Source organism: Delphinus delphis, chromosome X (genome assembly GCF_949987515.2).
Source record: "Delphinus delphis chromosome X, mDelDel1.2, whole genome shotgun sequence".
Taxonomy (NCBI): Eukaryota; Metazoa; Chordata; class Mammalia; order Artiodactyla; family Delphinidae; genus Delphinus; species Delphinus delphis.
Genome location: NC_082704.1, coordinates 80,781,811 through 80,809,202, shown reverse-complemented (window position 1 = coordinate 80,809,202; position 27,392 = coordinate 80,781,811). Strand labels below are relative to the sequence as shown.

The 27,392-nt window shown below is 38.3% G+C and overlaps 1 protein-coding gene across 13 annotated transcripts in view; it reads left to right on the top strand.

Moving 5' to 3' along the window:
* The first annotated feature begins 409 nt into the window (after window positions 1-409).
* Window positions 410-27,392, top strand: part of PFKFB1 (6-phosphofructo-2-kinase/fructose-2,6-biphosphatase 1) — a 185,975-nt gene continuing 158,992 nt past the window's right edge. For 4 of the 13 annotated variants that reach the window (XR_009517978.1, XM_060002103.1, XM_060002101.1 and 1 more), the window contains exon 1: window positions 414-754. Coding sequence is in view for 10 of the 13 variants with exons in the window: in XM_060002103.1 (XP_059858086.1) it covers window positions 658-754 (97 nt within the window). In the remaining 3 variants the exon portion in view is untranslated. Of the gene's footprint in view, window positions 755-27,392 lie in introns of all 13 variants that reach the window. The other 9 variants (XM_069540324.1, XM_060002096.1, XM_060002097.1 and 6 more) reach the window with 6 other exon arrangements.

The window sequence follows — 27,392 nt, the reverse complement described above, 5'->3', positions numbered from 1 at the left end:
GGCAGTAAACCTTCTACTTCCAGTTCAGACCTAAGATTGCTAGCTCAAAACATTGCGTTTTTCAGTAGGGACTTTGTGCTTGTGCATTTGTACTTGGGAATCTTGCATTTCTGATGTGGATCTCTGTTTCTGGGTTGGAATTTGACATTCTACTTGGGCCTGTTTTTTTATTTTGAAGCTATGAAAGCTGCTGAGATCTGTTTGCATCACCTTTGCCTCCCCACCCCACACAGGATATAAGCACATGATCTTTGGTCTTTTATTTGCATACTCTACTAGTCCTGTCTTCATTGGAGGGAAGTGACTGGCCAGACATGGGCTGTCTTGCTGGCTGTCTTCCTTGCTGGGCTCCAACTTATCTCTTATGTACACAGCCCTTGGAGTTCAGAGGCCTCTGCTGACCTCTGTCCAACCTCTCCTCTGCACCCAAGCCCCCACTGGTACATACAGGAGCAGAGGCAGACAAGTCAGGCAATGACTAGGAGACAGGAGAGGGGCTGGAGACAGGCTGCTAGAGAGCTCAGAACCCCAGCACACTTCCTTGTCCCAACTCTGTCCACCACCTGCTGTGACCACAGCAACAGAAGAGACAGCTAATAAGACAAAGTGAGGCCCGGTACCTTGAGGACAGTGGTGTCATTAGCTGCGACGCCTAGGATGTCTCGAGAGATGGGAGAACTCACCCAAACCAGATTGCAGAAGATCTGGATTCCACACAACGGTGGCAACAGCAGGCTGCAACGCAGGAGGGGCTGTAAGTGGGGTTTGCTTCCGTGGGCTTCAAGGTGGTGGTGGTAGAGTGGATGTAGAAGAGCAAAGGATATTCCCCCCAACCACCCCCACCCCAATCTGAAAGTTGGAATAGATGAGCAGCTAGATGAAATAGCTGTAGGATAGATAACAAGAGGCTAATGTCAAAAAGGTAGAGAAAGAAAGATAGAAAGAGAGAGATGAAGACAGAGAAAGAATGAGGATTATATAAAGACCATCATAATCAGAGGGATTTTTGACTAGGAATTTTTTTCTTTCTTCACCAGAGCTTGTTTGGAATACTTCTTATTGGAAATTTGATGTTTCTAGTTCAATGTTAGCCTAAATGTTTTATTTTGGCGACATCAGTGAAGTGTCTGGAAATTAGTACTGCCTGATAGTGCTTGGGTGAAATAAGGTGATGGTTCCTGGCATTGTTTCTCAGAGGACAGGTGATGGGTACACAACAGTACCGTATCATTGGTCAGTTTTGCTCCTCCCCTTTCTCAGGCCTCTTCTAATAAGCCTCTGACTGGGTTGGGAAAGGCTGGGTGTCCTGTCTCCTGCATTGCCTTCTTGGCACATATGGACACTTTTGCTGCTCTGGGGAGTTGAGGGAGAAGACATTCAGGGAAAGCCTGCTGGTGTAATGTTCACTTTGAAAATTTAAGAAAGAGCAGGTTCAAAGGGGAAGCAAACAAAACCTGTAAAATATATTTTTTAAGTAGACTATACCATTTCCAATAGATAACAGTGTACAGTTGTGGATCAAGGTGCTGCCAGCCCAAGAATGTTGGCCTGAGGAGCCATAAGGTGTGCAGAGATAAGACAGCTGTGGAGTGTGGGACCCAGACATCTCAAGGACCAACTGACCAAGCTTCCACTATGCTAATGCTAGAGGAGGTCCAGGCTCAGGGCTAGTGAGGGGAGGATCCAGGAAGATGTAGAATGTTAAATATACTATGTAGAATGGAGGCTGTGGATAGAGGGAGAGGGGTAAAAACCAACCTCCTGTTCTTCTTCCTCCTCCTCTCCACCAGCAGTTTCAATCTCTCATCTGGTGATCTAGGAGCCTGGATGAGACTGAGAATTACACCCCACCCTCACTCACCAAGCCACTCTGTCCTTTCTAAGGGGCTGTTGGGTTTAGCTGGCAAGCAGGCAAGCCACTCTCTGCATACCTGGGTCCTCCATTGTTAGGACCCTTATATTCCTGGGAACTCTGTCTTTCAGATTGGAGAAATAATAGATATAAATCACCTATTATAGTGTTTGTCATATAGAGGGTGCAAAATAAATATGTGCTCACTTTATTTCTGAGCCCGTCTTTCCTCAGCTGGAAGACAGAATTAATACCTACTTCCCCATGTTGTTGAGGTGATTCAGTGATTCAGACTGCCTAGCTTTGAGTCCCAGCTCTGCCACCTCCTGCCTCTGTGACCTTGGACAATTCTCTTAACTTACCTGTCCTTCCATTTCCTCACCTGTCAAAAGAAGTTAGTAATAGTGTTGTGAAGATTAGAGAACTAAAGCATATAAAATGCTTAGAAGAATGTCCGGTGCATAGTAAATACTCAATAAATCTTATTATTATTATTATGATTATTTAAACAAGAAGGTGGGTGTGTGGTCTTTTTGCCCATCATATCCCCAGCATCAAGCCCGAAGCCTGGCACATAGCAGATACTCAGTAAATGGTCGCTCTGTGCTACTTCCACTCTACCACTCACCATAGCCAAGCATGGGGCTCTGTGTATACAAGACAGTAACTCATTAGTGATTGACTGAATTATGTCAGACCGCAGATATAATAAACTTAGCTAGTGCCCTGGGCAATGTCTGCCTCACCTCCCTTGCTGAGGAGGCCAGGTTATTTACCCCAGAAAGATCTGAATTACCTCCTGCTCAGAGCATTCTCTCTAGAAGACCTGCCCACCCCCACAGTGGGCAGTGGGGGAGGGGATGCACACAATCACTTAATGACGGTTTTGAGGATTAAATGCATTAACGTGTGTAAAGTGCTTGAACAGCTGTGTATATTCATCTGTGACTTGGTTTTTCGCATTCAGTGTTATGTTTTTTTGTGCCATGTATAATATTGTTGCATGCAGTTGGTTTATTCTCCTTGCTGTGTAATATTACATTTTGTGAATATCCCATGATTTACTTATCCATCTTACTATTGATGTACCTTTAGGTAGTTTCGTTTTGGGTTATGAACAATTATGCAATGAGGATTTTTGTCCCCATAAATTTTGGAATCACTTTTTCAAGTTACACACACACACACACACACACACACACACACACACACACACACCCCTTTTGGGATTTTGATTGGAATTACAGTCAATCTGTATATCAATTTAAGGAGAATTAACATTTTGTGATATCGAGTCTTCTGTAAACATGGTGTGCCTCTCTATTTAGACTTTTTCGATGTTATTTGAGTGAAGTTTTAAAAGTTAAAAGGGCTTATACATCAGTATAAGACTTTTTTTGCTTATTTTTGTTGCTATTGTATACCTTTTTAGAAAATTACATTTTATACCAATTTATTGCTAATGAGTACAAACATAATTGTGGTTTTTTCGTATATTGCATTTGCAACTAGCAAACCTGATAAACTTTCTTATTAATTTTGATAATTTATATGTAAATGACAGTTTTCTTTTTTCCCTTCCAATCCTTATTTTTTAAAATCTCTTTTCTTATATTACTGCACTGCTAGGACCTCCTACCTTTGATACATGCACACCGACGTCAAATAGAAATGTTAGTATTGTGCATGTTTATGTTGAACCTAATTTTAAAGGTAATGCTTTTAAAGTTTCACCATTGAGTAAGTTTGCTATAATTTTTTTTGTAGATACCATTAACAGGTTAAGAAAGTTCCAGTTTGTTCTTAGTTTGCCAATAGGACTTTTTTTTACTCCTATCTACTTTATTTACTATTATTATTAGCCAATAATAATTATTTAACAAAAGATTTACCTTCTTAGCAATTTTTAATGTGTACAATATTATTAACTGTAGGCACTATGCTGTACAGTAGATTTCTAAGATGTATTTTTCTTGCAAAAACAAAACTTTGTACCATTTGACTAATACCTTCTCATTTCCCCTGCCCCATCCTAGCCCTTAGCAACCACCATTCTATTTTTTGCTTTTATGAGTTTGACATTTTTAGATCCTAAACATATGTGGTATCAAGCAGTATTTTTCATTCTGTTCTTGGTTTACATCACTTAGTATAATATTCTCCAGTTTCATCCATGGTGTTGCAAATGGCAGGATTTCTTTCTTTTTAAAGCCTGAATAATATTCCATTACATATATGCATGTATATGTACATTTCCTTTATCCATTCATTCACCAGTGGGCACTTAGGTTACTTCCATATCTTGACCATTGTGAATAATGCTGCTGTGAATATGAGAGTGTAGGTATCTCTCTGAGATACTGATTTCAATTTCTTTGGATATATACCCAGAAAGGAGATTGCTGGATCACATAGTAGTTCTCTTTTTAACATTTGGAGGATTCACCATACTGCTTTCCATAGCAACACCGATTAACATTCCCACCAACAATGTATGAGGTTTCCCTTTATTTCCACATCCTTGTCAACAGTTGTATTTCATTTTTTTAGGATAGCCATCCTAACTAGTGTAAGATGATATCTCACTGTGGTTTTGATTTGCATTTCCTTGATAATTGATGATGTTGAACATCTTTTCATATACCTGTTGTCCATCTGTATGTCTTCCTTATAGAAATATCTATTCAGGCTCTTGCCCATTTTTAAAGTAGGTATTTGGTTTTTTGGCTGTTGGGTTGTAGTATTTCCCTATATATTTTGGGTATTAACTCTTTATCAGATATAAGGTTTGCAAACATTTTCTACCATTCCACAGGTTGGCTTTCATTTTGTTGTTTCCTCTGCTATACAGAAGTTTTTAATTTTATGTAGTCCTACTTATATATTAGGATATTTTAAAGATGAGTAAATGTTGAATTTTATAAACATGCCTTCTGTATCCACTGAGATGACAGGTTGATTTTCTATTTTAATCTGTTAATGTGAATTACATTAGAGGTTTTTCTTGTTTGGAACTTATCTTGCAATCATAGGATAAATAAAAACTGCTGGATTTAGTTCGTTAATATTTTGTTCAGGAATTTGGCATTTTGTTTATGAATGAGAGTGACCTGTACATTTTCCATTCTCATAGTTCCAGGTCCCTGTTTGACTTTTGTGTCATAAAATGAAGTGGGAACTATTTCCTTTCATTCTATTTTCTCACAGAGTTTGTCCAAGGAACTATTCGTTCTTTAAATATTTAGCACAACTTCCAGGTAAAAATATCCGGGCTTGGTGTCTTCTTTGTAAGAAAAATTTTAATGGATACAGCCTTTTAAATAGCTATAGAATCATTCCAGTTTGCTATTTCTTCTTGTCAGTGTTGTTAAATTACGGTTTTCTAGGAATTTTTCTATTTCATGTCATTTTTCAAATTTATTTGCATAAACTTCTTATCTCCATATTTTTAAAAATCTCTGTTGCATTTATATCCTCTTAACCTTGTTTATTTGTACCTTCTCTTTCTTCCTCTTGATCAATCTTGCCAAAAGTTTGTCACTTTTATAAGTTTTTTAAAATAGTCAACTTTTGGCTTTCTGATTCTTTCTGTGATGTCCTTTACTTTTTATTTAGCTATTTTCCTTATCATTATTCTTTTCTTTTCACTTTACTTGGATTTATTCTGTTGTTCTTTTTTTAATTTCTCGAGTTGGATGCACAGCTTATTAATTTTCAGACTTTCTTCCTTTTGAATATAAGCATCTGACTGTATAATTGGCCTACTAAACAGGGCTGATATTCCACAGATGCACAATTGTATGGACATATGAATTTTAAAACTATTTCCAGACCATTTGGTAAATACGCACTGCTCCAGGCTTTCTTAGTTTCTCCATCACTTACCCAGTAGCCCTGGCCACCTCAGTCCCTTTCCCAGGACTGCTAAGACCTACAGATTATCATCCAGCAACTAAAGGGTTAATGCCTAACACAGAAGGAGGCCTCTACCAATTGGTGCCAAGCCCTTGGGCCAGCTTCTGTTTTGACAGATCAGTGCCCTTGCCATTTCCAATTTAATTCCATTCTCCTTAGAGAACAAACTTTGTAAGATTTCAATTGTTTGAAATCTATCGAGATTTGCTTTATGGACAAACGTGTGATAATTTTTGGTAAAAATTCCATGAGAACTTGAAAAAAATGCACATTTTACAACTGGGTTCAGAGTACTATATACTTCAATTAAGTCATCTTTGTTAATCTGGCTCAAATGCTCTATATTCTTCCAGAATGTTGTCTGCTTGTTGATATGGAAAATTTGTTAATGTCTCCTTGTAACTATGTCAATTTTTAAAAAAATCTTTATTGGGGTATAATTGCTTTACAATGGTGTGTTAGTTTCTGCTTTATAACAAGTGAATCAGTTATACATATAAATATGTTCCCATATCTCTCCACTCTTGCATCTCCCTCCCTCCCACCCTCCCTATCCCACCCCTCCAGGCGGTCACAAAGCACCATGCTTCCCACTAGCTATCTACCTTAAGTTTGTTAGTGTATAAAGGTCCATGCCTCTCTCTCGCCCTGTCACAGCTCACCCTTCCCCCTCCCCATATCCTCAAATCCGTTCTCCAGTAGGTCTGTGTCTTTATCCCTGTCTTACCCCTAGGTTCTTCATGACATTTTTTTTTCTTAAACTCCATATATATGTGTTAGCATACGGTATTTGTCTTTTTCTTTCTGACTTACTTCACTCTGTATGACAGACTCTAGGTCTATCCACCTCATTACAAATAGCTCAATTTTGTTTCTTTGTATGGCTGAGTAATATTCCATTGTATATATGTGTCACATCTTCTTTATCCATTCATCCGATGATGGGCACTTAGGTTGTTTCCATCTCCAAGCTATTATAAATAGAGCTGAAGTGAACATTTTGGTACATGACTCTTTTTGAATTATGGTTTTCTCAGGGTATATGTCCAATAGTGGGATTGCTGGGTCATATGGTAGTTCTATTTGTAGTTTTTTAAGGAACCTCCATACTGTTCTCCATAGTGGCTGTACCAATTCACATTCCCACCAGCAGTGCTAGAGTGTTCCCTTTTCTCCACACCCTCTCCAGCATTTATTGTTTCTAGATTTTTTGATGATGGCCATTCTGACTGGTGTGAGATGATATCTCATTGTAGTTTTGATTTTCATTTCTCTAATGATTAATGATGTTGAGCATTCTTTCATGTGTTTGTTGGCAGTCTGTATATCTTCTTTGGAGAAATGTCTATTTAGGTCTTCTGCCCATTTTTGGACTGGGTTGTATTTTTTTTTGTTATTGAGCTGCATGAACTGCTTGTAAATTTTGGAAATTAATCCTTTGTCAGTTGCTTCATAAGCAAATATTTTCTCCCATTCTGAGAGTTGTCTTTTGATCTTGTTTATGGTTTCCTTTGCTGTGCAAAAGCTTTGAAGTTTCATTAGGTCCCATTTGTTTATTTTTGTTTTTATTTCCATTTCTCTAGGAGGTGGGTCAAAAAGGATCTTGCTGTGATTTATGTCATAGAGTGTTCTGCCTATGTTTTCCTCTAAGAGTTTGATAGTTTCTGGTCTTACATTTAGGTCTTTAATCCATTTTGAACTTATTTTTGTGTATGGTGTTAGGGAGTGATCTAATCTCATACTTCTACATGTACCTGTCCAGTTTTCCCAGCACCACTTATTGAAGAGGCTGTCCTTTCTCCACTGTACATTCCTTCCTCCTTTATCAAAGAAAAGGTGATCATATGTGCGTGGGTTTTTCTCTGGGCTTTCTATCCTGTTCCACTGATCTATCTTTCTGTTTTTGTGCCAGTACCATACTGTCTTGATTACTGTAGCTTTGTAGTATAGTCTGAAGTCAGGGAGCCTGATTCCTCCAGCTCTGTTTTTCGTTCTCAAGATTGCTTTGGCTATTCGGGGTCTTTTGTGTTTCCATACAAATTGTGAAATTTTTTGTTCTAGTTCTGTGAAAAATGCCAGTGGTAGTTTGATAGGGATTGCATTGAATCTATAGATTGCTTTGGGTAGTAAAGTCATTTTCAGAAGGTTGATTCTTCCAATCCAAGAACATGGTATATCTCTCCATCTATTTGTATCATCTTTAATTTCTTTCACCAGTGTCTTATAATTTTCTGCATACAGGTCTTTTGTCTCCTTAGGTAGGTTTATTCCTAGATATTTTATTCTTTTTGTTGCAATGGTAAATGGGAGTGTTTTCTTGATTTCCCTTTCAGATTTTTCATCCTTAGTGTATAGGAATGCCAGAGATTTCTGTGCATTCATTTTGTATCCTGCTATTTTACCAAATTCATTGATTAGCTCTAGTAGTTTTCTGGTAGCATCTTTAGGATTCTCTATATATAGTATCATGTCATCTGCAAACAGTGACAGCTTTACTTCTTCTTTTCCAATTTGGATTCCTTTTATTTCCTTTTCTTCTCTGATTGCTGCAGCTAAAACTTCCAAAACTATATTGAATAAGAGTGGTGAGAGTGGGCAACCTTGTCTTGTTCCTGATCTTAGTGGAAATGCTTTCATTTTTTCACCTTTGAGGATGATGTTGGCTGTGGGTTTGTCATATATGGCCTTTATTATGTTGAGGAAAGTTCCCTCTATGCCTACTTTCTGAAGGGTTTTTATCATAAATGGGTGTTGAATTTTGTCAAAAGCTTTCCCTGTATGTATTGAGATGATCATATGGTTTTTCTCCTTCAATTTGTTAATATGGTTTATCACATTGATTGATTTGCGTATATTGAAGAATCCTTGCATTCCTGGAATAAACCCCACTTGATCATGGTGTATGATCCTTTTAATGTGCTGTTGGATTCTGTTTGCTAGTATTTTGTTGAGGATTTTTGCATCTATGTTCATCAGTGATATTGGCCTGTAGTTTTCTTTCTTTGCGACGTCTTTGTCTGGTTTTGGTATCAAGGTGATGGTGGCCTTGCAGAAGGAATTTGGGAGTGTTCCTCCCTCTGCTGTATTTTGGAATAGTTTGAGAAGGATAGGTGTTAGCTCTTCTCTAAATGTTTGATAGAATTCACCTGTGAAGCCATCTGGTCCTGGGCATTTGTTGGTTGGAAGATTTTTAATCACAGTTTCAATTTCAGTGCTTGTGATTGGTCTGTTCATATTTTCTATTTCTTCCTGATTCAGTATTGGCAGGTTGTGCATTTCTAAGAATTTGTCCATTTCTTCCAGGTAGTCCATTTTATTGGCATATAGTTGCTTGTAGTAATCTCTCATGATCTTTTGTATTTCTGCAGTGTCAGTTGTTACTTCTCCTTTTTAATTTATAATTCTATTGATTTGAGTCTTCTTCCTTTTTTTCTTGATGTGTCTGGCTAATGGTTTATCTCTTGTTTATCTTCTCAAAGAACCAGCTTTTAGTTTTATTGATCTTTGCTATTGTTTCCTTCATTTCTTTTTCATTTATTTCTGATCTGATTTTTATGAATTCTTTCCTTCTGCTGACTTTGGGGGTTTTTTGTTCTTCTTTCTCTAATTGCTTTAGGTGCAAGGTTAGGTTGTTTATTCAAGATGTTTCCTATTTCTTAAGGTAGGCTTGTATTGCTATAAACTTCCCTCCTAGAACTGCTTTTTTTTTTTTTTTTTTTTTTTTTTTTTTTTTTTTGCAGTATGCAGGCCTCTCACTGCTGTGGCCTCTCCTGTTGCACAGCACAGGCTCTGGACACGCAAGCTCAGTGGCCATGGCTCGCGGGTCTAGCTGCTCCGCGGCATGTGAGATCTTCCCAGACCAGGGCACGAACCCGTATTCCCCTGCATCGGCAGGCGGACTCTCAACCACTGCGCCACCAGGGAAGCCCTCTTAGAACTGCTTTTGATGAATCCCATAGGTTTTGGGTCATCGTGTCTCCATTGTCCTTTGTTTCTAGGTATTTTTTGATTTCCTCTTTGATTTCTTCAGTGATCACTTCGTTATTAAGTGGTGTATTGTTTAGCTTCCATGTGTTTGTATTTTTTACAGATCTTTTCCTGTAATTGATATCTAGTCTCATAGCGTTGTGGTCGTAAAAGATACTTGATACAATTTCAATTTTCTTAAATTTACCAAGGCTTGATTTGTGACCCAAGATATGATCTATCCTGGAGAATGTTCCATGAGCATTTGAGAAAAATGTGTATTCTGTTGTTTTTGGATGGAATGTCCTATAAATATCAATTAAGTCCATCTTGTTTAAGGTATCATTTAAAGCTTGTGTTTCCTTATTTATTTTCATTTTGCATGATCTGTCCATGGGTGAAAGTGGGGTGTTAAAGTCCCCTACTATGAATGTGTTACTGTCAATTGCCCCTTTTATGGCTGTTAGTATTTGCCTTATGTATTGAGGTGCTCCTATGTTGGGTGCATACATATTTACAGTTGTTATATCTTGTTCTTGGATCGATCCCTTGATCATTATGTAGTGTCCTTCTTTGTCTCTTCTAATAGTCTTTATTTTAAAGTATTGTGTCTGATATGAGAATTGCTTCTCCAGCTTTCTTTTGGTTTCCATTTGCATGGAATATCTTTTTCCATCCCCTTACTTTCAGTCTGTATGTGTCTCTAGGTCTGCAGTGGGTCTCTTGTAGACAGCATATATATGGGTCTTGTTTTTGTATCCATTCAGCCAATCTATGTCTTTTGGTGGGAGCATTTAGTGCATTTACATTTAAGGTAATTATCGATATGTATGTTCCTATTCCCATTTCCTAAATTGTTTTCGGTTCATTATTGTAGGTCTTTTCCGTCTCTTGTGTTCCTTGCCTGCAGAAGTTCCTTTAGCATTTGTTGTAAAGCTGGTTTAGTGGTGCTGAACTCTCTCATGTTTTGCTTGTCTGTAAACGTTTTAATTTCTCCACCAAATCTGAATGAGATCCTTGCTGGGTAGAGTAATCTTGGTTGCAGGTTTTTCTCCTTCATCACTTTCAGTATGTCTTGCCACTCCCTTCTGTCTTGCAGAGTTTCTGCTGAGCGATCAGCTGTTAACCTTATGGGGATTCCCTTGTGTGTTATTTGTTGTTTTTCCCTTGCTGCTTTTAATATGCTTTCTTTGTATTTAATTTTTGACAGTTTGATTAATACGTGTCTTGGCGTATTTCTCCTTGGATATATCCTGTATGGGACTCTCTGTGCTTCCTGGACTTGGTTAACTATTTCCTTTCCCATATTAGGGAAGTTTTCAACTATAATCTCTCCAAATATTTCCTCAGTCCCTTTCTTTTTCTCTTCTTCTTCTGGAACCCCTATAATTCGAATGTTGGTGCATTTAGTGTTGTCCCAGAGGTCTCTGAGACTGTCCTCAGTTCTTTTCATTCTTTTTTCTTTATTCTGCTCTGCAGTAGCTATTTCCACTATTTTATCTTCCAGGTCACTTATCCATTCTTCTGCCTCAGTTATTCTGCTATTGATCCCATCTAGAGTATTTTTCATTTCATTTATTGTGTTGTTCATCATTGTTTGTTTCATCTTTAGTTCTTCTAGGTACTTGTTAAATGTTTCTTGCATTTTGTCTATTCTATTTCCAAGATTTTGGATCATCTTTACTATCATTATTCTGAATTCCTTTTCAGGTAAACTGCCTATTTCCTCTTCATTTGTTAGGTCTGGTGCGTTTTTATATTGCTCCTTCATCTGCTGTGTGTTTTTTGTCTTCTCATTTTGCTTATCTTACTGTGTTTGGGGTCTCCTTTTTGCAGGCTGCAGGTTCGTAGTTTCCATTGTTTTTGATGCCTGTCCCCAGTGGCTAAGGTTGGTTCAGTGTTTTGTGTAGGCTTCCTGGTGGAGGAGACTAGTGCCTGTGTTCTGGTGGATGAGGCTGTTTCTTGTCTCTCTGGTGGGCAGGTCCACGTCTGGTGGTATGTTTTGGGGTGTTTGTGGACTTATTATGATTTTAGGCAACCTCTCTGGTACTGGGTGGGGTGTGTTCCTGTCTTTCTAGTTGTTTGTCATAGACTGTCCAGCACTGTAGCTTGCTGGTCGTTGAGTGAAGTTGGGTGCTGGCGTTGAGATGGAGATCTCTGGGAGATTTTTGCCGTTTGATATTATGTGGAGCTGGGATGTGTTTTGTGGACCAGTGTTCTGAAGTTGGCTCTCCCACCTCAGAGGCACAACACTGACCCCTGGCTGCAGTACCAAGAGCCTTTCATCCACAAGGCTCAGAATAAAAGGGAGAAAAAGTAGAGAGAAAGAATTAGTAGAAGTAGGAAGAAAGAAAGAAAGAAAGAAAGAAAGAAAGAAAGAAAGAAAGAAAGAAAGAAAGAAAGAAAGAAAGAAAGAAAGGAAGGTAGGAAGGAAGGAAAGAAGAAAGAAAGAAAGAAAGAAGAAAAGAAGGAGAGAAGGAAAGAAGGAAAGAAAGAAAGAAAGGAGGGAGGGAGGGAGGGAGGGACAGTAGGAGGAAGGAAGGAGGGAAGGAAGTAGGGAAGGAAGGAAAAAAGAAAGAAAGAAAGAAGATAAAGTAAAATAAAATAAAGTAAATTATAATAAAGTTATTAAATTTAAAAATAATTATTAAGAAAAAAATTTTAAAAAAAGGACGGATAGAACCTTAGGACAAATGGTGGAAGCAAAGCTATACAGACAAAATCTCACACAGAAGCACACACACTCACAAAAAGAGTAAAAGGGGAAAAAATCATAGATCTTGCTCTCAAAGTCCACCTCCTCAATTTGGGATGATTCGTTGTCTATTCAGGTATTCCACAGTTGCAGGGTACATCAAGTTGATTGTGGAGCTTTAATCCGCTGCTTCTGAGGCTGCTGGGAGAGATTTCCCTTTCTCTTCTTTGTTCTCACAGCTCCCAGGGGCTCAGCTTTGGATTTGGCCCTGCCTCTGCGTTTAGGTCGCTGGAGGGCGTCTGTTTTTTGCTCAGACAGGACGGGGTTAAAGGAGCTGCTGATTCAGGGGCTCTGGCTCACTCAGGCTAGGGGGAGGGAGGGGCGCGGTGTGCAGGGCAAGCCTGCGGCGGCAGAGGCGGGCATGACGTTGCACCAGCCTGAGGCCCGCTGTGCGTTCTCCCGGGGAAGTTGTCCCTGGATCCCAGGAACCTGGCAGTGGCAGGCTGCACAGGCTCCCCGGAAGAGGGGTGTGGATAGTGACCTGTGCTCGCACACAGGCCCCTTGGTGGCGGCAGCATCAGCCTTAGCATCTCCCGCCCGTCTCTGGGGTCCGCGCTTTTAGCCGTGGGTCGCGCCCATCTCTGGAGTTCCTTTAAGCAGCGCTTTTAATCCCCTCTCCTCACGCACCAGGAAACAAAGAGGGAAGAAAAAGTCTCTTGTCTCTTCGGCAGCTCCAGACCTTTTCCCAGACTCCCTCCCGGCTACCCGTGGTGCACTAACCCCTTCAGGCTGTGTTCACGCAGCCAACCCCAGTCCTTTCCCTGCGCTCCGACCAAAGTCCGAGCCTCAGCTCGCAGCCCTGCCCACCCCGGCTGGTAAGCAGACAAGCCTCTCGGGCTGGTGAGTGCCGGTCGGCACTGATCCTCTGTGCGGGAATCTCTCCGCTTTGCCCTCCGCACCCCTGTTGCTGTGCTCTTCTCCGCGGCCTCGAAGCTCCCCCCTCCACCACCCGCAGTCTCTGCCCGCGAAGGGGCTTCCTAGTGTGTGGAAACCTTTCCTCCTTCACAGCTCCCTCCCACTGGTGCCGGTCCCGTCCCTATTCTTTTGTCTCTGTTTTTTCTTTTGCCCTACCCAGGTACGTGGGGAATTTTTTTGCCTTTTGGGAGGTCTGAGGTCTTCTGTCACTATGCAGTAGGTGTTCTGTAGGAGTTGTTCTACGTGTAGATTTATTTCTGGTGTATCTGTTGGGAGGAAGGTGATCTCTGCGTCTTACTCTTCCGCCATCTTCCCCTGACCTATGTCAATTTTGAAGCTTTGTAAATAGTTCCAAATTTAGAATTGCTATATATTTCTGGTATATTGAATATTTATCAATGTGTAAGGAAATTATTTCTGGTAATCTAGTATCATTTTGTCCTACAATTTTTTTCCTGATATTAATATATATGTATATATATTTGCTTTATTTAGCTTTATATTTGCCTGGTATATCTTTCTTACACTTTTTAAAAATGGTTTTAACCATTTTTATTGAAGTAAGTTAATTTACAATGTTGTGTTAGTTTTAGTTTCAACTGTACAGCAAAGTGATTCAGCGTATGTATTCTTTTTCAGATTCTTTTCCATTATAGGTTATTACAAGATATTGAATATAGTTCCCTGTGCTATACAGTAGGCCCTTGTTGTTTATCTGTTTTATATATGTTTGTATATGTTAATCCCAAACTCCTAATTTATCTCTCCCCCTCACCCCTGCTATCCCCTTTGGTAACCATGTTTGTTTTCTATGTTTGTGCGTCTATTTCTGTTTTGTAAATAATTCATTTGTATCATTTTTAAGATTCCACTTATAAGTGATATCATATGATATTTGTCTTTCTCTGTCTGACTTACTTCACTTAACATGATAATCTCTAAGTTTATCCATGTTGCTGCAAATGGCATTATTTCATTCTTTTCTATGGCAGAGTAATATTCGATTGTATATATGTACCACATCTTCTTTATTCATTCATCTGCTGATGGACATTTAGGTTGCTTCCATGTCTTGGCTATTGTAAATAGTGTTGCTATGAACATTGGAATGCATGTATATTTTCAAATTAGATTTTTCTCTGGATATATGCCCAAGAGTGGGATTACAGGATGATATGGTAACTCTATTTTTAACTTTGTAAAGAACCTCCATACTGTTCTCCACAGTAGTTGCACCAATTTACATTCCCACCAACAGTATAGGAGGTTTCCTTTTTCTCCATATCCTCTCCAGCATTTATTATGTGTAGACTTTTTAATGATGGCCATTCTGATTGGTATAAGAAAAATGTTTTTGATAGAGATGTAATTCACATACCATAAAACTCACCATTTTAAAGTGTACAACTTATTGGTTTTTAGTATATTTGCATGGTTGTATACCATCATTACTAATTCCAGAACATTTCATCACCCCCCAAAGAAACCCCATACCCTTTAGTGTCGTTCCAGATTCCCCTCTCCCCTCAGTCACTGGCAGCCACTAAAATCTACTTATTGTTTCCATAGTTTTGCCTATTCTGGACATTTCACATTCATGGAATCATACAATATGTGGCATTTTGTATCTGGCTTCTTCCATTGGGCATAACATTTTCAAAGTTAACCTATGTTGTAGCATGTGTAGATACTTCATTCCTTTATATAGCTGAATAATATTGCATTATATAGATACACCACATTTTGTTTACCCATTCATGAATTGATGGAAATTTGGTTTGTTTCTGTTTTGGCTATTATGAGTAATGCTGTCATGAACATTCTTTCACAAGTTTTTTTGTGCACATATGTTTTCATTTCTCTTGAATATATACCTAGGAGTGGAAATGCTGAGTCCTCTGGTAATTCTATCTATAATGTTTTGAGGAACTGCTAAACTGGTTTTCAAAGTGGCTTCACATTTTACATTCCCAAAAGCAACATATGAGCATTCTAATTTCTCTATATCCTCACTAACATTTTTAAAATTATAGCCATCCTAAGTGTGTATGAAATGATATATCACTGTGAGTCCCATTTGCATTTTATTAATGCCTAATGATGTTGAGCATCTTTTCATGTACTTATTGGCCATTTGTATATCTTCTTTGGAGAAAAGTCTATTCAGATTCTTTGCTCGTTTTTAAACTGGGTTATTTGTCTTTTTATTTGGGTTGATTTTTCCTTTTTGTATTCTGGGAACTAGACTCTTGTCAAATATATGGTTTGCAGATATTTATTCCCATTCTGTGAGCTATCTTTTCACTTTCTTGAGAGTATCTTTTGAAGCACAAAAGTTCTTAATTTTAATGAAGTCCAATTTACTTATTTTTTCTATTGTTGTTTGTGTTAGGTGTCATGTCCCTGAAGCCATTGTCTAATCCAAGGTCACAAAAATTTATGCCTAGGTTTTCTTCTTCTAAGACTTGTATAGTTTTAGCTCTTACATTTAGGTCTTTGACTCATTTTGAGTTAATTTTTGCATATGATGTGAGGTAGGAGTCCAACTGCATTCTCTGCATGTGGATATTCAGTTGTTCCAGCACCATTTGTTGAAACGACTTCTTTCTACCACTGACTTGTTTTGGCAGCCTTGATGAAAATCAGTTGACCATAAGTTACAGAGTTTATGTCTGAGTTTTCAGTCCTGTTTCAATGGTTTATATATATATAAGGTTTATAGATATATATAAGGATATATATATATATCCTTATGCCAGTACAACACTGTCTTTATTACTATAGTTTTTTTAAATTAAGTTTTGAAATTGGGAAATGTGAGTCCTCCAACTTTGTTCTTCTTTTTCAGGATGATTTTGGCTCTTCTAGGTCCCTTGAATTTCCATGTGAACTTTAGGATCAACTTTTCAATTTCTGCAAAGAAGTCAGCTGAGATTTTGATAGGGCTGTGTTGAATCTGTAGACCAATTAGAGAATACTGACACCTTAACATTATTAAGTCTTAGGTCCATGAACATGAGTTGTTGTTCCATTTATTTAGGTCCTCTTTAATTTCAACAGTGTAAGTTTTCAGAGTATAAGTTTTGCATTGCTTTTAAGTATTCCTAAGTATTTTTGATGCTATTGTAAATTGAATTGTTTTTATTAATTTCATTTTGCTTGTTCTTGCTTCTTTATGGAAATATAATTTTTTATATATTGATCATGTATCTTGCAACATTGCTGAACTCATTTATTAGTACTAGTAGATTTTTAGTGGATTTCTTGGAATTTTCTACATGTAAGATCATGTCATCTGCAAAGAAAGATAGTTTAATTTCTTTTCTTTTTTTCTTTTTAATTTTATTTATTTAACATCTTTACATATACAAATATCCCCATATCTCCTCCATCTTGTGTCTCCCTCCACAATCTGGAGGCCTTTTATTTCTTTTTGCCTAATTACCCTCACTAGAACCTCTAGTACAATGTTGAAAAGATGAAGTGATAATAGACATCCTTCTTTTGTTTCTGATTTTAGTGGATTAACATACAATCTTTCACCAGTAAGTGCAATATTAGCCATGAGTTTTTCATAGATGTCCGTTATCTGACTGAGGAAATTCTCTTGTATTCTTAGTTTGTTGTGTGGTTTTATTATGAAGGAGTGTTTAATTTTTCAATTGCCTTTTCTATGTGCACTGAGATGATCATGTGGTTTTGGTCCTTTATTCTAGTGATGTGGTGTATTACACTACTTGATTTTCAGAGGTCTAATTAACACTGCATTCCTACAATAAAGCTAACTTGGTGACAGTGTATAATCTTTTATATTTTTCTGGATTCAATTTGCTAATATCTTGCTGAAGATTTTTGCATCTATATTCATAAAATATTGGGCTATAATTTTATTTCTCTCTGATATCTTTGTTTACCTTTGGTATCACAGAAATAATCAAGAAATGAGTTAGGAAATATTCCCTCCTATTTTATGAAACAGCTTTTGAAGAATTGATGTTAATTCTTTAAATGTTTGGTAGAATTCTCCAGTAAAACCATCGAATCCTGGACTTTTCCTTGTGGCAAGTTATTTTGGTTACTTATTCAATCTCTTTACTTGTTATAGATCAATTAGATGTCTTCTTGAGTCAGTTTTGGGAGTTTGTATTGCTTTAATAATTTGTCCATTTCGTCTAAGTCAGCTATTGTGTTGGCATACAGTTGCTCATAGAACTCCATTATAATTATTTTTATTTCCATAAAGTCAGTAGTAATATCCTTCTTTCATTCCTGAATTTATTTTAACGTTTTTATTGGAGTATAATTGCTTTACAATGGTGCGTTAGTTTCTGCTTTATAAATAAGTGAATCAGCTATACATATACATATATCCCTATATCTCTTCCCTCTGTGTCTCCCTCCTTCCCACCCTCCCTATCCCACCCTTCAGCTAGTCACAAAATACCAAGCTGATCTCCCTGACTATGTGACTGCTTCCCACTAGCTATCTATTTTACATTTGGAAATGTATATATGTTCACATACAAACTACCACTCTCTCACTTTGGCTCAACGTATCCTTCCTCCCCCCGGTGTCCTCAAGTCCATTTTCTAGTAGGTCTGCGTCTTTATTCCCATCTTGCCCCTAGGTTCTTCATGACCATTTTTTTTTTTTTTAGATTCCATATATATGTGTTAGCATACGATATTTGTTTTTCTCTTTCAGACTTACTTGACTCTGTATGACAGACTCTAGGCCCATCAACCTCACCACAAATAACTCAATTTCATTCCTTTTTATGGCTGAGTAATATTCCATTGTATATATGTGCCACATCTTCTTTATTCATTCATCTGTTGATGGACACTTGGGTTGCTTCCATGTCCTGGTTATTGAAAACAGAGTTTCAATGAACATTGTGGTACATGACTCTTTTGAATTATGTTTTTTTCAGGGTATATGCCCAGTAATGAGATTGCTGGTTTGTATGGTAGTTCTATTTTTAGTTTTTTAAGTAACCTCCATACTGTTCTCCATAGTGGCTGTATCAATTTACATTCCCACCAACAGTGTATGAGGGTTCCCTTTTCTCCACACCCTCTCTAGCACTTATTGTTTCTAGATTTTTTGATGATGGCCATTCTGACCGGTGTGAGATGATATCTCATTGTAGTTTTGATTTGCATTGCTCTAATGATTAATGATGTTGAGCATTCTTTCATGTGTTTGTTGGCAATCTGTATATCTTCTTTGGAGAACTATCTACTTAGGTCTTCTGCCCATTTTTGGATTGGGTTGTTTTTTTGTTTGTTTTGTTTGTTTGTTTGTTTGTTTTTGTGGTATGTGGGCCTCTCACTGTTGTGGCCTCTCCTGTTGCAGAGCACAGGCTCCAGATATGCAGGCTCCGTGGCCATGGCTCACGGGCCAACCTGCTCCGCGGCATGTGGGATCTTCCCAGACTGGGGCACGAACCCATGTCCTTGCATTGGCAGGGAGACTCTCAACCACTGCACCACCAGGGAAGCCCTGTTTGTTTTTTGATATTGAGCTGCATGAGCTGCTTGTAAATTTTGGAGATTAATCCTTTGTCAGTTGCTTCACTGCAAATATTTTCTCCCATTCTGAGGGTTGTCTTTTTGTCTTGTTTATGGTTTCCTATGCTGTGCAAAAGCATTGAAGTTTCATTTGGTCCCAGTCATTTTTTGTTTTTAATTCCATTTCTCTAGGAGGTCGGTCAAAAAGGATCTTGCTGTGATTTTTGTCATAGAGTGTTCTGCCTATGTTTTCCTTTAGAGTGTGAGAATGTCTGGCCTTACATGTAGGTCTTTAATCCATTTTGAGTTTATTTTTGTGTATGGTGTTAGGGAGTGTTCTAATTTCATTCTTTTAAATGTAGCTGTCCAGTTTTCCCAGCACCACATATTGAAGAGGCTGTCTTTTCTCCATTGTATATTTTTGCCTCCTTTATCAGAGATAAGGTGACAATATGTGTGTGGGTTTACCTCTGGGCTTTCTAAACTGTTCCATTAATGAATATTTCTGTTTTTGTGCCAGTACCATACTCTCTTGATTACTATAGCTTTGTAGTATAGTCTGAAGTCCAGGAACCTGAATCCTCCAGCTCCGTTTTTCTTTCTGAAGATTGCTTTGGCTATTCGGGGTCTTTTGTGTTTCCATACAAATTGTGAAATTTTTTGTTCTAGTTCTGTGAAAAATGCCAGTGGTAGTTTGATAGGGATTGCATTGAATCTATAGATTGCTTTGGGTAGTAGAGTCATTTTCACAATGTTGATTCTTCCAATCAAAGAACATGGTATATCTCACCATTTATGTATCATCTTTAATTTCTTTCATCAGTATCTTATAGTTTTCTGCATACAGGTCTTTTGTCTCCTTAGGTAGGTTTTATTCCTAGATATTTTATTCTTTTTGTTGCAATGGTAAATGGGAGTGTTTTCTTGATTTCCCTTTCAGATTTTTCATCATTAGTGTAAAGGAATGCAAGAGATTTGGGTGCATTAATCTTGTATCCTGGTACTCTACCAGATTCCTTGATTAGCTCTAGTAGTTTTCTGGTAGCATCTTTAGGATTCTCTATGTATATTATCATGTCATCTGCAAACAGTGACAGCTTTACTTCTTCTTTTCCAATTTGGATTCCTTTTATTTCTTTTTCTTCTCTGATTGTTGTGGCTAAAACTTCCAAAACTATGTTGAATAAGAGTGGTGAGAGTGGGCAACCTTTTCTTGTTCCTGATCTTAGTGGAAATGCTTTCAGTTTTTCACCATTGAGGATGATGTTGGCTGTGGGGTTGTCATATATGGCCTTTATTATGTTGAGGTAAGTTCCCTCTATGCCTACTTTCTGCAGGGTTTTTATCATAAATGGGTGTTGAATTTTGTTGAAAGCTTTCTCTGCATCTATTGAGATGATCATATGGTTTTAATTCTTCAGTTTGTTAATATGGTGTATCACATTGTTTGATTTGTGGCTACTGAAGAATCCTTACATTCCTGGGATAAACTCCACTTGATCATGGTGTATGATCCTTTTAATGTGCTGTTGGATTCCGTTTGCAGTATTTCATTGAAGATTTTTGCATCTATGTTCATCAGTGATGTTGGTCTGTAGTTTTCTTTTCTGTGTGATCTTTGTCTGGTTTTGGTATCAGGGTGATGGTGGCCTTGTAGAATCAGTTTGGGAGTGTTCCTCCCTTTGCTATACTTTGGAAGTGTTTCGGAAGGATAGGTGTTAGCTCTTCTCCAAACGTTTGATAGAATTTGACTGTGAAGCCATCTGGTCCTGAGCTTTTTTTTTTTTTTTTTTTTTTAACATCTTTATTGGGGTATAATTGCTTTACAATGGTGTGTTAGTTTCTGCTTTATAACAAAGTGAATCAGTCATACATAAACATATGTTCCCATATGTCTTCCCTGTTGTGTCTCCCTCCCTCCCACCCTCCCCATCCCACCCCTCCAGGCTGTCACAAAGCACCGAGCCAATATCCCTGTGCCATGCGGCTGCTTCCCACTAGCTATCTACCTTACTGCGTTTGTTACTGTGTATATGCCCATGACTCTCTCTCGCCCTGTCACAGCTCACCCTTCCCCCTCCCCATAACCTCAAGTCCGTTCTCTAAGAGGTCTGCGTCTTTATTCCTGCTTTACCCCTAGGTTCTTCATGACATTTTTTTCTTAAATTCCATATATATGTGTTAGCATACGGTATTTGTCTTTTTCTTTCTGACTTACTTCACTCTGTATGACAGACTCTAGGTCTATCCACCTCATTACAAATAGCTCAATTTCGTTTCTTTTTATGGCTGAGTAATATTCCATTGTATATATGTGCCACATCTTCTTTATCCATTCATCCGATGACGGGCACTTAGGTTGTTTCCATCTCCGGGCTATTGTAAATAGAGCTACAATGAACATTTTGGAACATGACTCCTTTTGAATTATGGTTTTCTCAGGGTATAGGCCCACTAGTGGGGTTGCTGTGGCATATGGTAGTTCTATTTGTAGTTTTTTAAGGAACCTCCATACTGTTCTCCATAGTGGCTGAACCAATTCACATTCCCACCAGCAGTGCAAGAGTGTTCCCTTTTCTCCACACCCTCTCCAGCATTTATTGTTTCTAGATTTTTTGATGATGGCCATTCTGACTGGTGTGAGATGATATCTCATTGTAGTTTTGATTTGCATTTCTCTAATGATTAATGATGTTGAGCATTCTTTCATGTGTTTGTTGGTAGTCTGTATATCTTCTTTGGAGAAATGTCTATTTAGGTCTTCTGCCCATTTTTGGATTGGGTTGTTTGTTTTCTTGTTATTGAGCTGCATGAGCTGCTTGTAAATTTTGGAGATTAATCCTTTGTCGGTTGCTTCATTTGCAAATATTTTCTCCCATTCTGAGGGTTGTCTTTTGGTCTTGTTTATGGTTTCCTTTGCTGTGCAAAAGCTTTGAAGTTTCATTAGGTCCCATTTGTTTATTTTTGTTTTTATTTCCATTACTCTAGGAGGTGGGTCAGAAAGGATCTTGCTTTGATTTATGTCATAGAGTGTTCTGCCTATGTTTTCCTCTAAGAGTTTGATAGTTTCTGGCCTTACATTTAGGTCTTTAATCCATTTTGAGCTTATTTTTGTGTATGGTGTTAGGGAGTGATCTAATCTCATACTTTTACATGTACCTGTCCAGTTTTCCCAGCACCACTTATTGAAGAGGCTGTCCTTTCTCCATTGTACATTACTGCCACCTTTATCAAAGATAAGGTGTCCATATGTGCATGGGTTTATCTCTGGGCTTTCTATCCTGTTCCATTGATCTATCTTTCTGTTTTTGTGCCAGTACCATACCGTCTTGATGACTGTAGCTTTGTAGTATAGTCTGAAGTCAGGGAGCCTGATTCCTCCAGTTCCTTCTTTCGTTCTCAAGATTGCTTTGGCTATTCGGGGTCTTTTGTGTTTCCATACAAATTGTGAAATTTTTTGTTCTAGTTCTGTGAAAAATGCCAGTGGTAGTTTGATAGGGATTGCATTGAATCTATAGATTGCTTTGGGTAGTAGAGTCATTTTCACAATGTTGATTCTTCCAATCCAAGAACATGGTATATCTCTCCATCTATTTATATCATCTTTAATTTCTTTCATCAGTGTCTTATAATTTTCTGCATACAGGTCTTTTGTCTCCTTAGGTAGGTTTATTCCTAGATATTTTATTCTTTTTGTTGCAATGGTAAATGGGAGTGTTTTCTTGATTTCACTTTCAGATTTTTCATCATTAGTATATAGGAATGCCAGAGATTTCTGTGCATTAATTTTGTATCCTGCCACTTTACCAAATTCATTGATTAGCTCTAGTAGTTTTCTGGTAGCATCTTTAGGGTTCTCTATGTATAGGATCATGTCATCTGCAAACAGTGACAGCTTTACTTCTTCTTTTCCAATTTGGATTCCTTTTGTTTCCTTTTCTTCTCTGATTGCTGTGGCAAAAACTTCCAAAACAATGTTGAATAATAGTGGTGAGAGTGGGCAACCTTGTCTTGTTCCTGATCTTAGTGGAAATGCTTTCAGTTTTTCACCATTGAGGATGATGTTTGCTGTGGGCTTGTCATATATGGCCTTTATTATGTTGAGGAAAGTTCCCTCTATGCCTACTTTCTGCAGGGTTTTTATCATAAATGGGTGTTGAATTTTGTCAAAAGCTTTCTCTGCATCTATTGAGATGATCATATGGTTTTTCTCCTTCAATTTGTTAATATGGTTTATCACATTGATAGATTTGCGTATATTGAAGAATCCTTGCATTCCTGGAATAAACCCCACTTGATCTTGGTGTATGATCCTTTTAATGTGCTGTTGGATTCTGTTTGCTAGTATTTTGTTGAGGATTTTTGCATCTATGTTCATCAGTGATATTGGCCTGTAGTTTTCTTTCTTTGTGACATCCTTGTCTGGTTTTGGTATCAAGGTGATGGTGGCCTCGTAGAAGGAGTTAGGGAGTGGTCCTCCCTCTGCTATATTTTGGAAGAGTTTGAGAAGGATAGGTGTTAGCTCTTCTCTAAATGTTTGATAGAATTCGCCTGTTAAGCCATCTGGTCCTGGGCTTTTCTTTGTTGGAAGATTTTTAATCACAGTTTCAATTTCAGTGCTTGTGATTGGTCTGTTCATATTTTCTATTTCTTCCTGATTCAGTCTTGGCAGGTTGTGCATTTCTAAGAATTTGTCCATTTCTTCCAGGTTGTCCATTTTATCAGCATATAGTTGCTTGTAGTAATCTCTCATGATCTTCTGTATTTCTGCAGTGTCAGTTGTTACTTCTCCTTTTTCATTTCTAATTCTATTGATTTCAGTCATCTCCCTTTTTTTCTTGATGAGTCTGGCTAATGGTTTTTCAATATTGTTTATCCTTTCAAAGAACCAGCTTTTAGTTTTATTGATCTTTGCTATTGTTTCCTTCATTTCTTTTTCATTTATTTCTGATCTGATTTTTATGATTTCTTTCCTTCTGCTAGCTTTGGGGTTTTTTTGTTCTTCTTTCTCTAATTGCTTGAGGTGCAAGGTTAGGTTGTTTATTCGAGATGTTTCCTGCTTCTTAAGGTGGGCTTGTATTGCTATAAACTTCCCCCTTAGAACTGCTTTTGCTGCATCCCACAGGTTTTGGGTCGTTGTGTCTCCATTGTCATTTGTTTCTAGGTATTTTTTGATTTCCTCTTTGATTTCTTCAGTGATCTCTTCATTATTAAGTAGTGTATTGTTTAGCCTCCATGTGTTTGTATTTTTTACAGATCTTTTCCTGTAATTGATATCTAGTCTCATGGCGTTGTGGTCAGAAAAGATACTTGATACAATTTCAATTTTCTTAAATTTACCAAGGCTTGATTTGTGACCTAAGATATGATCTATCCTGGAGAATGTTCCATGAGCACTTGAGAAAAATGTGTATTCTGTTGTTTTTGGATGGAGTGTCCTATAAATATCAATTAAGTCCATCTTGTTTAATGTATCATTTAAAGCTTGTGTTTCCTTATTTATTTTCAGTTTGGATGATCTGTCCATGGGTGAAAGTGGGGTGTTTAAGTCCCCTAGTATGAATGTGTTACTGTCGATTTCCCCTTTTATGGCTGTTAGTATTTGCCTTATGTATTGAGGTGCTCCTATGTTGGGTGCATAAATATTTACAATTGTTATATCTTCTTCTTGGATCGATCCCTTGATCATTATGTAGTGTCCTTCTTTGTCTCTTTTAATAGTCCTTATTTTAAAGTCTATTTTGTCTGATATGAGAATTGCTACTCCAGCTTTCTTTTGGTTTCCATTTGCATGGAATATCTTTTTCCATCCCCTTACTTTCAGTCTGTATGTGTCTCTAGGTCTGAAGTGGGTCTCTTGTAGACAGCATATATAAGGGTCTTGTTTTTGTATCCATTCAGCTAATCTGTGTCTTTTGGTGGGGGCATTTAGTCCATTTACATTTAAGGTAATTATCGATATGTATGTTCCTATTCCCATTTTCTAAATTGTTTTGGGTTCGTTATTATAGGTCTTTTCCTTCTCTTGTGTTTCTTGCCTAGAGAAGATCCTTTAGCATTTGTTGTAAAGCTGGTTTGGTGGTGCTGAACTCTCTCAGCTTTTGCTTGTCTGTAAAGGTTTTAATTTCTCCATCAAATCTGAATGAGATCCTTGCTGGGTAGAGTAGTCTTGGCTGCATGTTTTTCTCCTTCGTCACTTTCAGTATGTCCTGCCACTCCCTTCTGGCTTGTAGGGTTTCTGCTGAGAGATCAGCTGTTAACCTTATGAGGATTCCCTTATGTGTTATTTGTTGTTTTTCCCTTGCTGCTTTTAATATGCTTTCTTTGTATTTAATTTTTGACAGTTTGATTAATATGTGTCTTGGCGTATTTCTCCTTGGATTTATCTTGTATGGGACTCTCTGTGCTTCCTGGACTTGATTAACGATTTCCTTTCCCATATTAGGGAAGTTTTCAACTATAATCTCTTCAAATATTTTCTCAGTCCCTTTCTTTTTCTCTTCTTCTTCTGGAACCCCTATAATTCGAATGTTGGTGCGTTTAATGTTGTCCCAGAGGTCTCTGAGACTGTCCTCAGTTCTTTTCATTCTTTTTTCTTTATTCTGCTCTGCAGTAGTTATTTCCACTATTTTATCTTCCAGGTCACTTATCCGTTCTTCTGCCTCAGTTATTCTGCTATTGATCCCATCTAGAGTACTTTTAATTTCATTTATTGTGTTGTTCATCGTTGCTTGTTTCATCTTTAGTTCTTCTAGGTCCTTGTTAACTGATTCTTGCATTTTGTCCAATCTATTGTCCATTCTATCTCCAAGATTTCGGATCAACCTTACTATCATTATTCTGAATTCTCTTTCAGGTAGACTGCCTATTTCCTCTTCATTTGTTAGGTCTGGTGCATTTTTATCTTGCTCCTTTATCTGCTGTGTGTTTTTCTGTCTTCTCATTTTGCTTATCTTACTGTGTTTGGGGTCTCCTTTTTGCAGGCTGCAGGTTTGTAGTTCCTCCTGTTTTTGATGTCTGTCTCCAGTGGCTAAGGTTGGTTCAGTGGGTTGTGTAGGCTTCCTGGTGGAAGGGACTAGTGCCTGTGTTGTGGTGGATGAGGCTGGATCTTGTCTCTCTAGTGGGCAGGTTCACGTCTGGTGGTGTGTTTGGGGGTGTCTGTGGCCTTATTATGATTTTAGGCAGCCTCTCTGCTAATGGGTGGGGTTGTGTTCCTGTTTTGCTAGTTGTTTGGCATAGGTTTTCCAGCACTGTGGCTTGCTGGTCGTTGAGTGAAGCTGGGTGCTTGTGTTGAGATGGAGATCTCTGGGAGATTTTCACCGTTTGATATTATGTGGATCTGGGAGGTCTCTTGTTGATCAGTGTCCTGAAGTTGGCTGTCCTACCTCAGAGGCAGAGCCCTGCCTCCTGGCTGGAGCACCAAAAGCTTTTCATCCACAGGCTCAGGATAAAAGGGAGAGAAAGTAGAGGGAATTAGTAGAAGTATGAGGAAAGAAAGAAGGAAAGGAGGGTAGGAAGGAAGGAAGAAAGAAAGAAAGAAGCAAAGAAGGAAAGAAGGCAAGAAGGAAAGAAAGGAGAGAGGGAGGGAGGGAGGAAGGAAGGAAGGAGGGAAAGAAGGAAAAAAGACAGAAAGAAAGAAGATACAGTAAAAATAAAATAAAGTATAATAAAGTTATTGAATTAAAAACTTCTTATTTAGAAAAAAAAAAAGGGACGGAAAGAACCTTAGGACAAATGTTGGAAGCAAAGCTATACAGACAAAATCTTACACAGAAGCATACACATACACCCTCACTAAAAGAGGTAAATGGGGAAAAATCCTAAATCTTGCTGTCAGAGACCACCTCCTCAATTTGGGATGATTCGTTGTCTAAAGGAGGGAAGGAAGGACGGAAAGAAAGAAAGAAAGAACGAAGGTAAAGTATAATAAGGTTATTAAAATTAATTATTAAGAAAAAAAATTAAAAAAAAAAAAACATGGACAGATAGAACCCTAGGACAAATGGTGGAAGCAAGACTATACAGACAAGATCTCACACAGAAGCATACACATACACATTCACAAAAAGAGGAAAGGGGAAAAAATCATAGATCTTGCTCCTAAAGTCCACTTCCTTAATTTGGGATGATTGGTTGTCTATTCAGGTATTCCACAGATGCAGGGTACATCAAGTTGATTGTGGAGCTTTAATCCGCTGCTTCTGAGGCTGCTGGGAGAGATTTCCCTTTCTCTTCTTTGTTCTCACAGCTCCCAGGGCTAAGCTTTGGATTTGGCCCTGCCACTGCGTGTAGATCGCTGGAGGGCGTCTGTTTTTTGCTCAGACAGGATGGGGTTAAAAGAGCCGCTGTTTGGGGGCTCTGGCGCACTCAGGCCGGCGGGGACGGAGGGGCACAGAGTGCGGGGCGGGCCTGCGGTGGCAAAGGCCGGCGTGACTTTGCACCAGCCTGAGGCGCGCTGTGTGCTCTCCCGGGGAA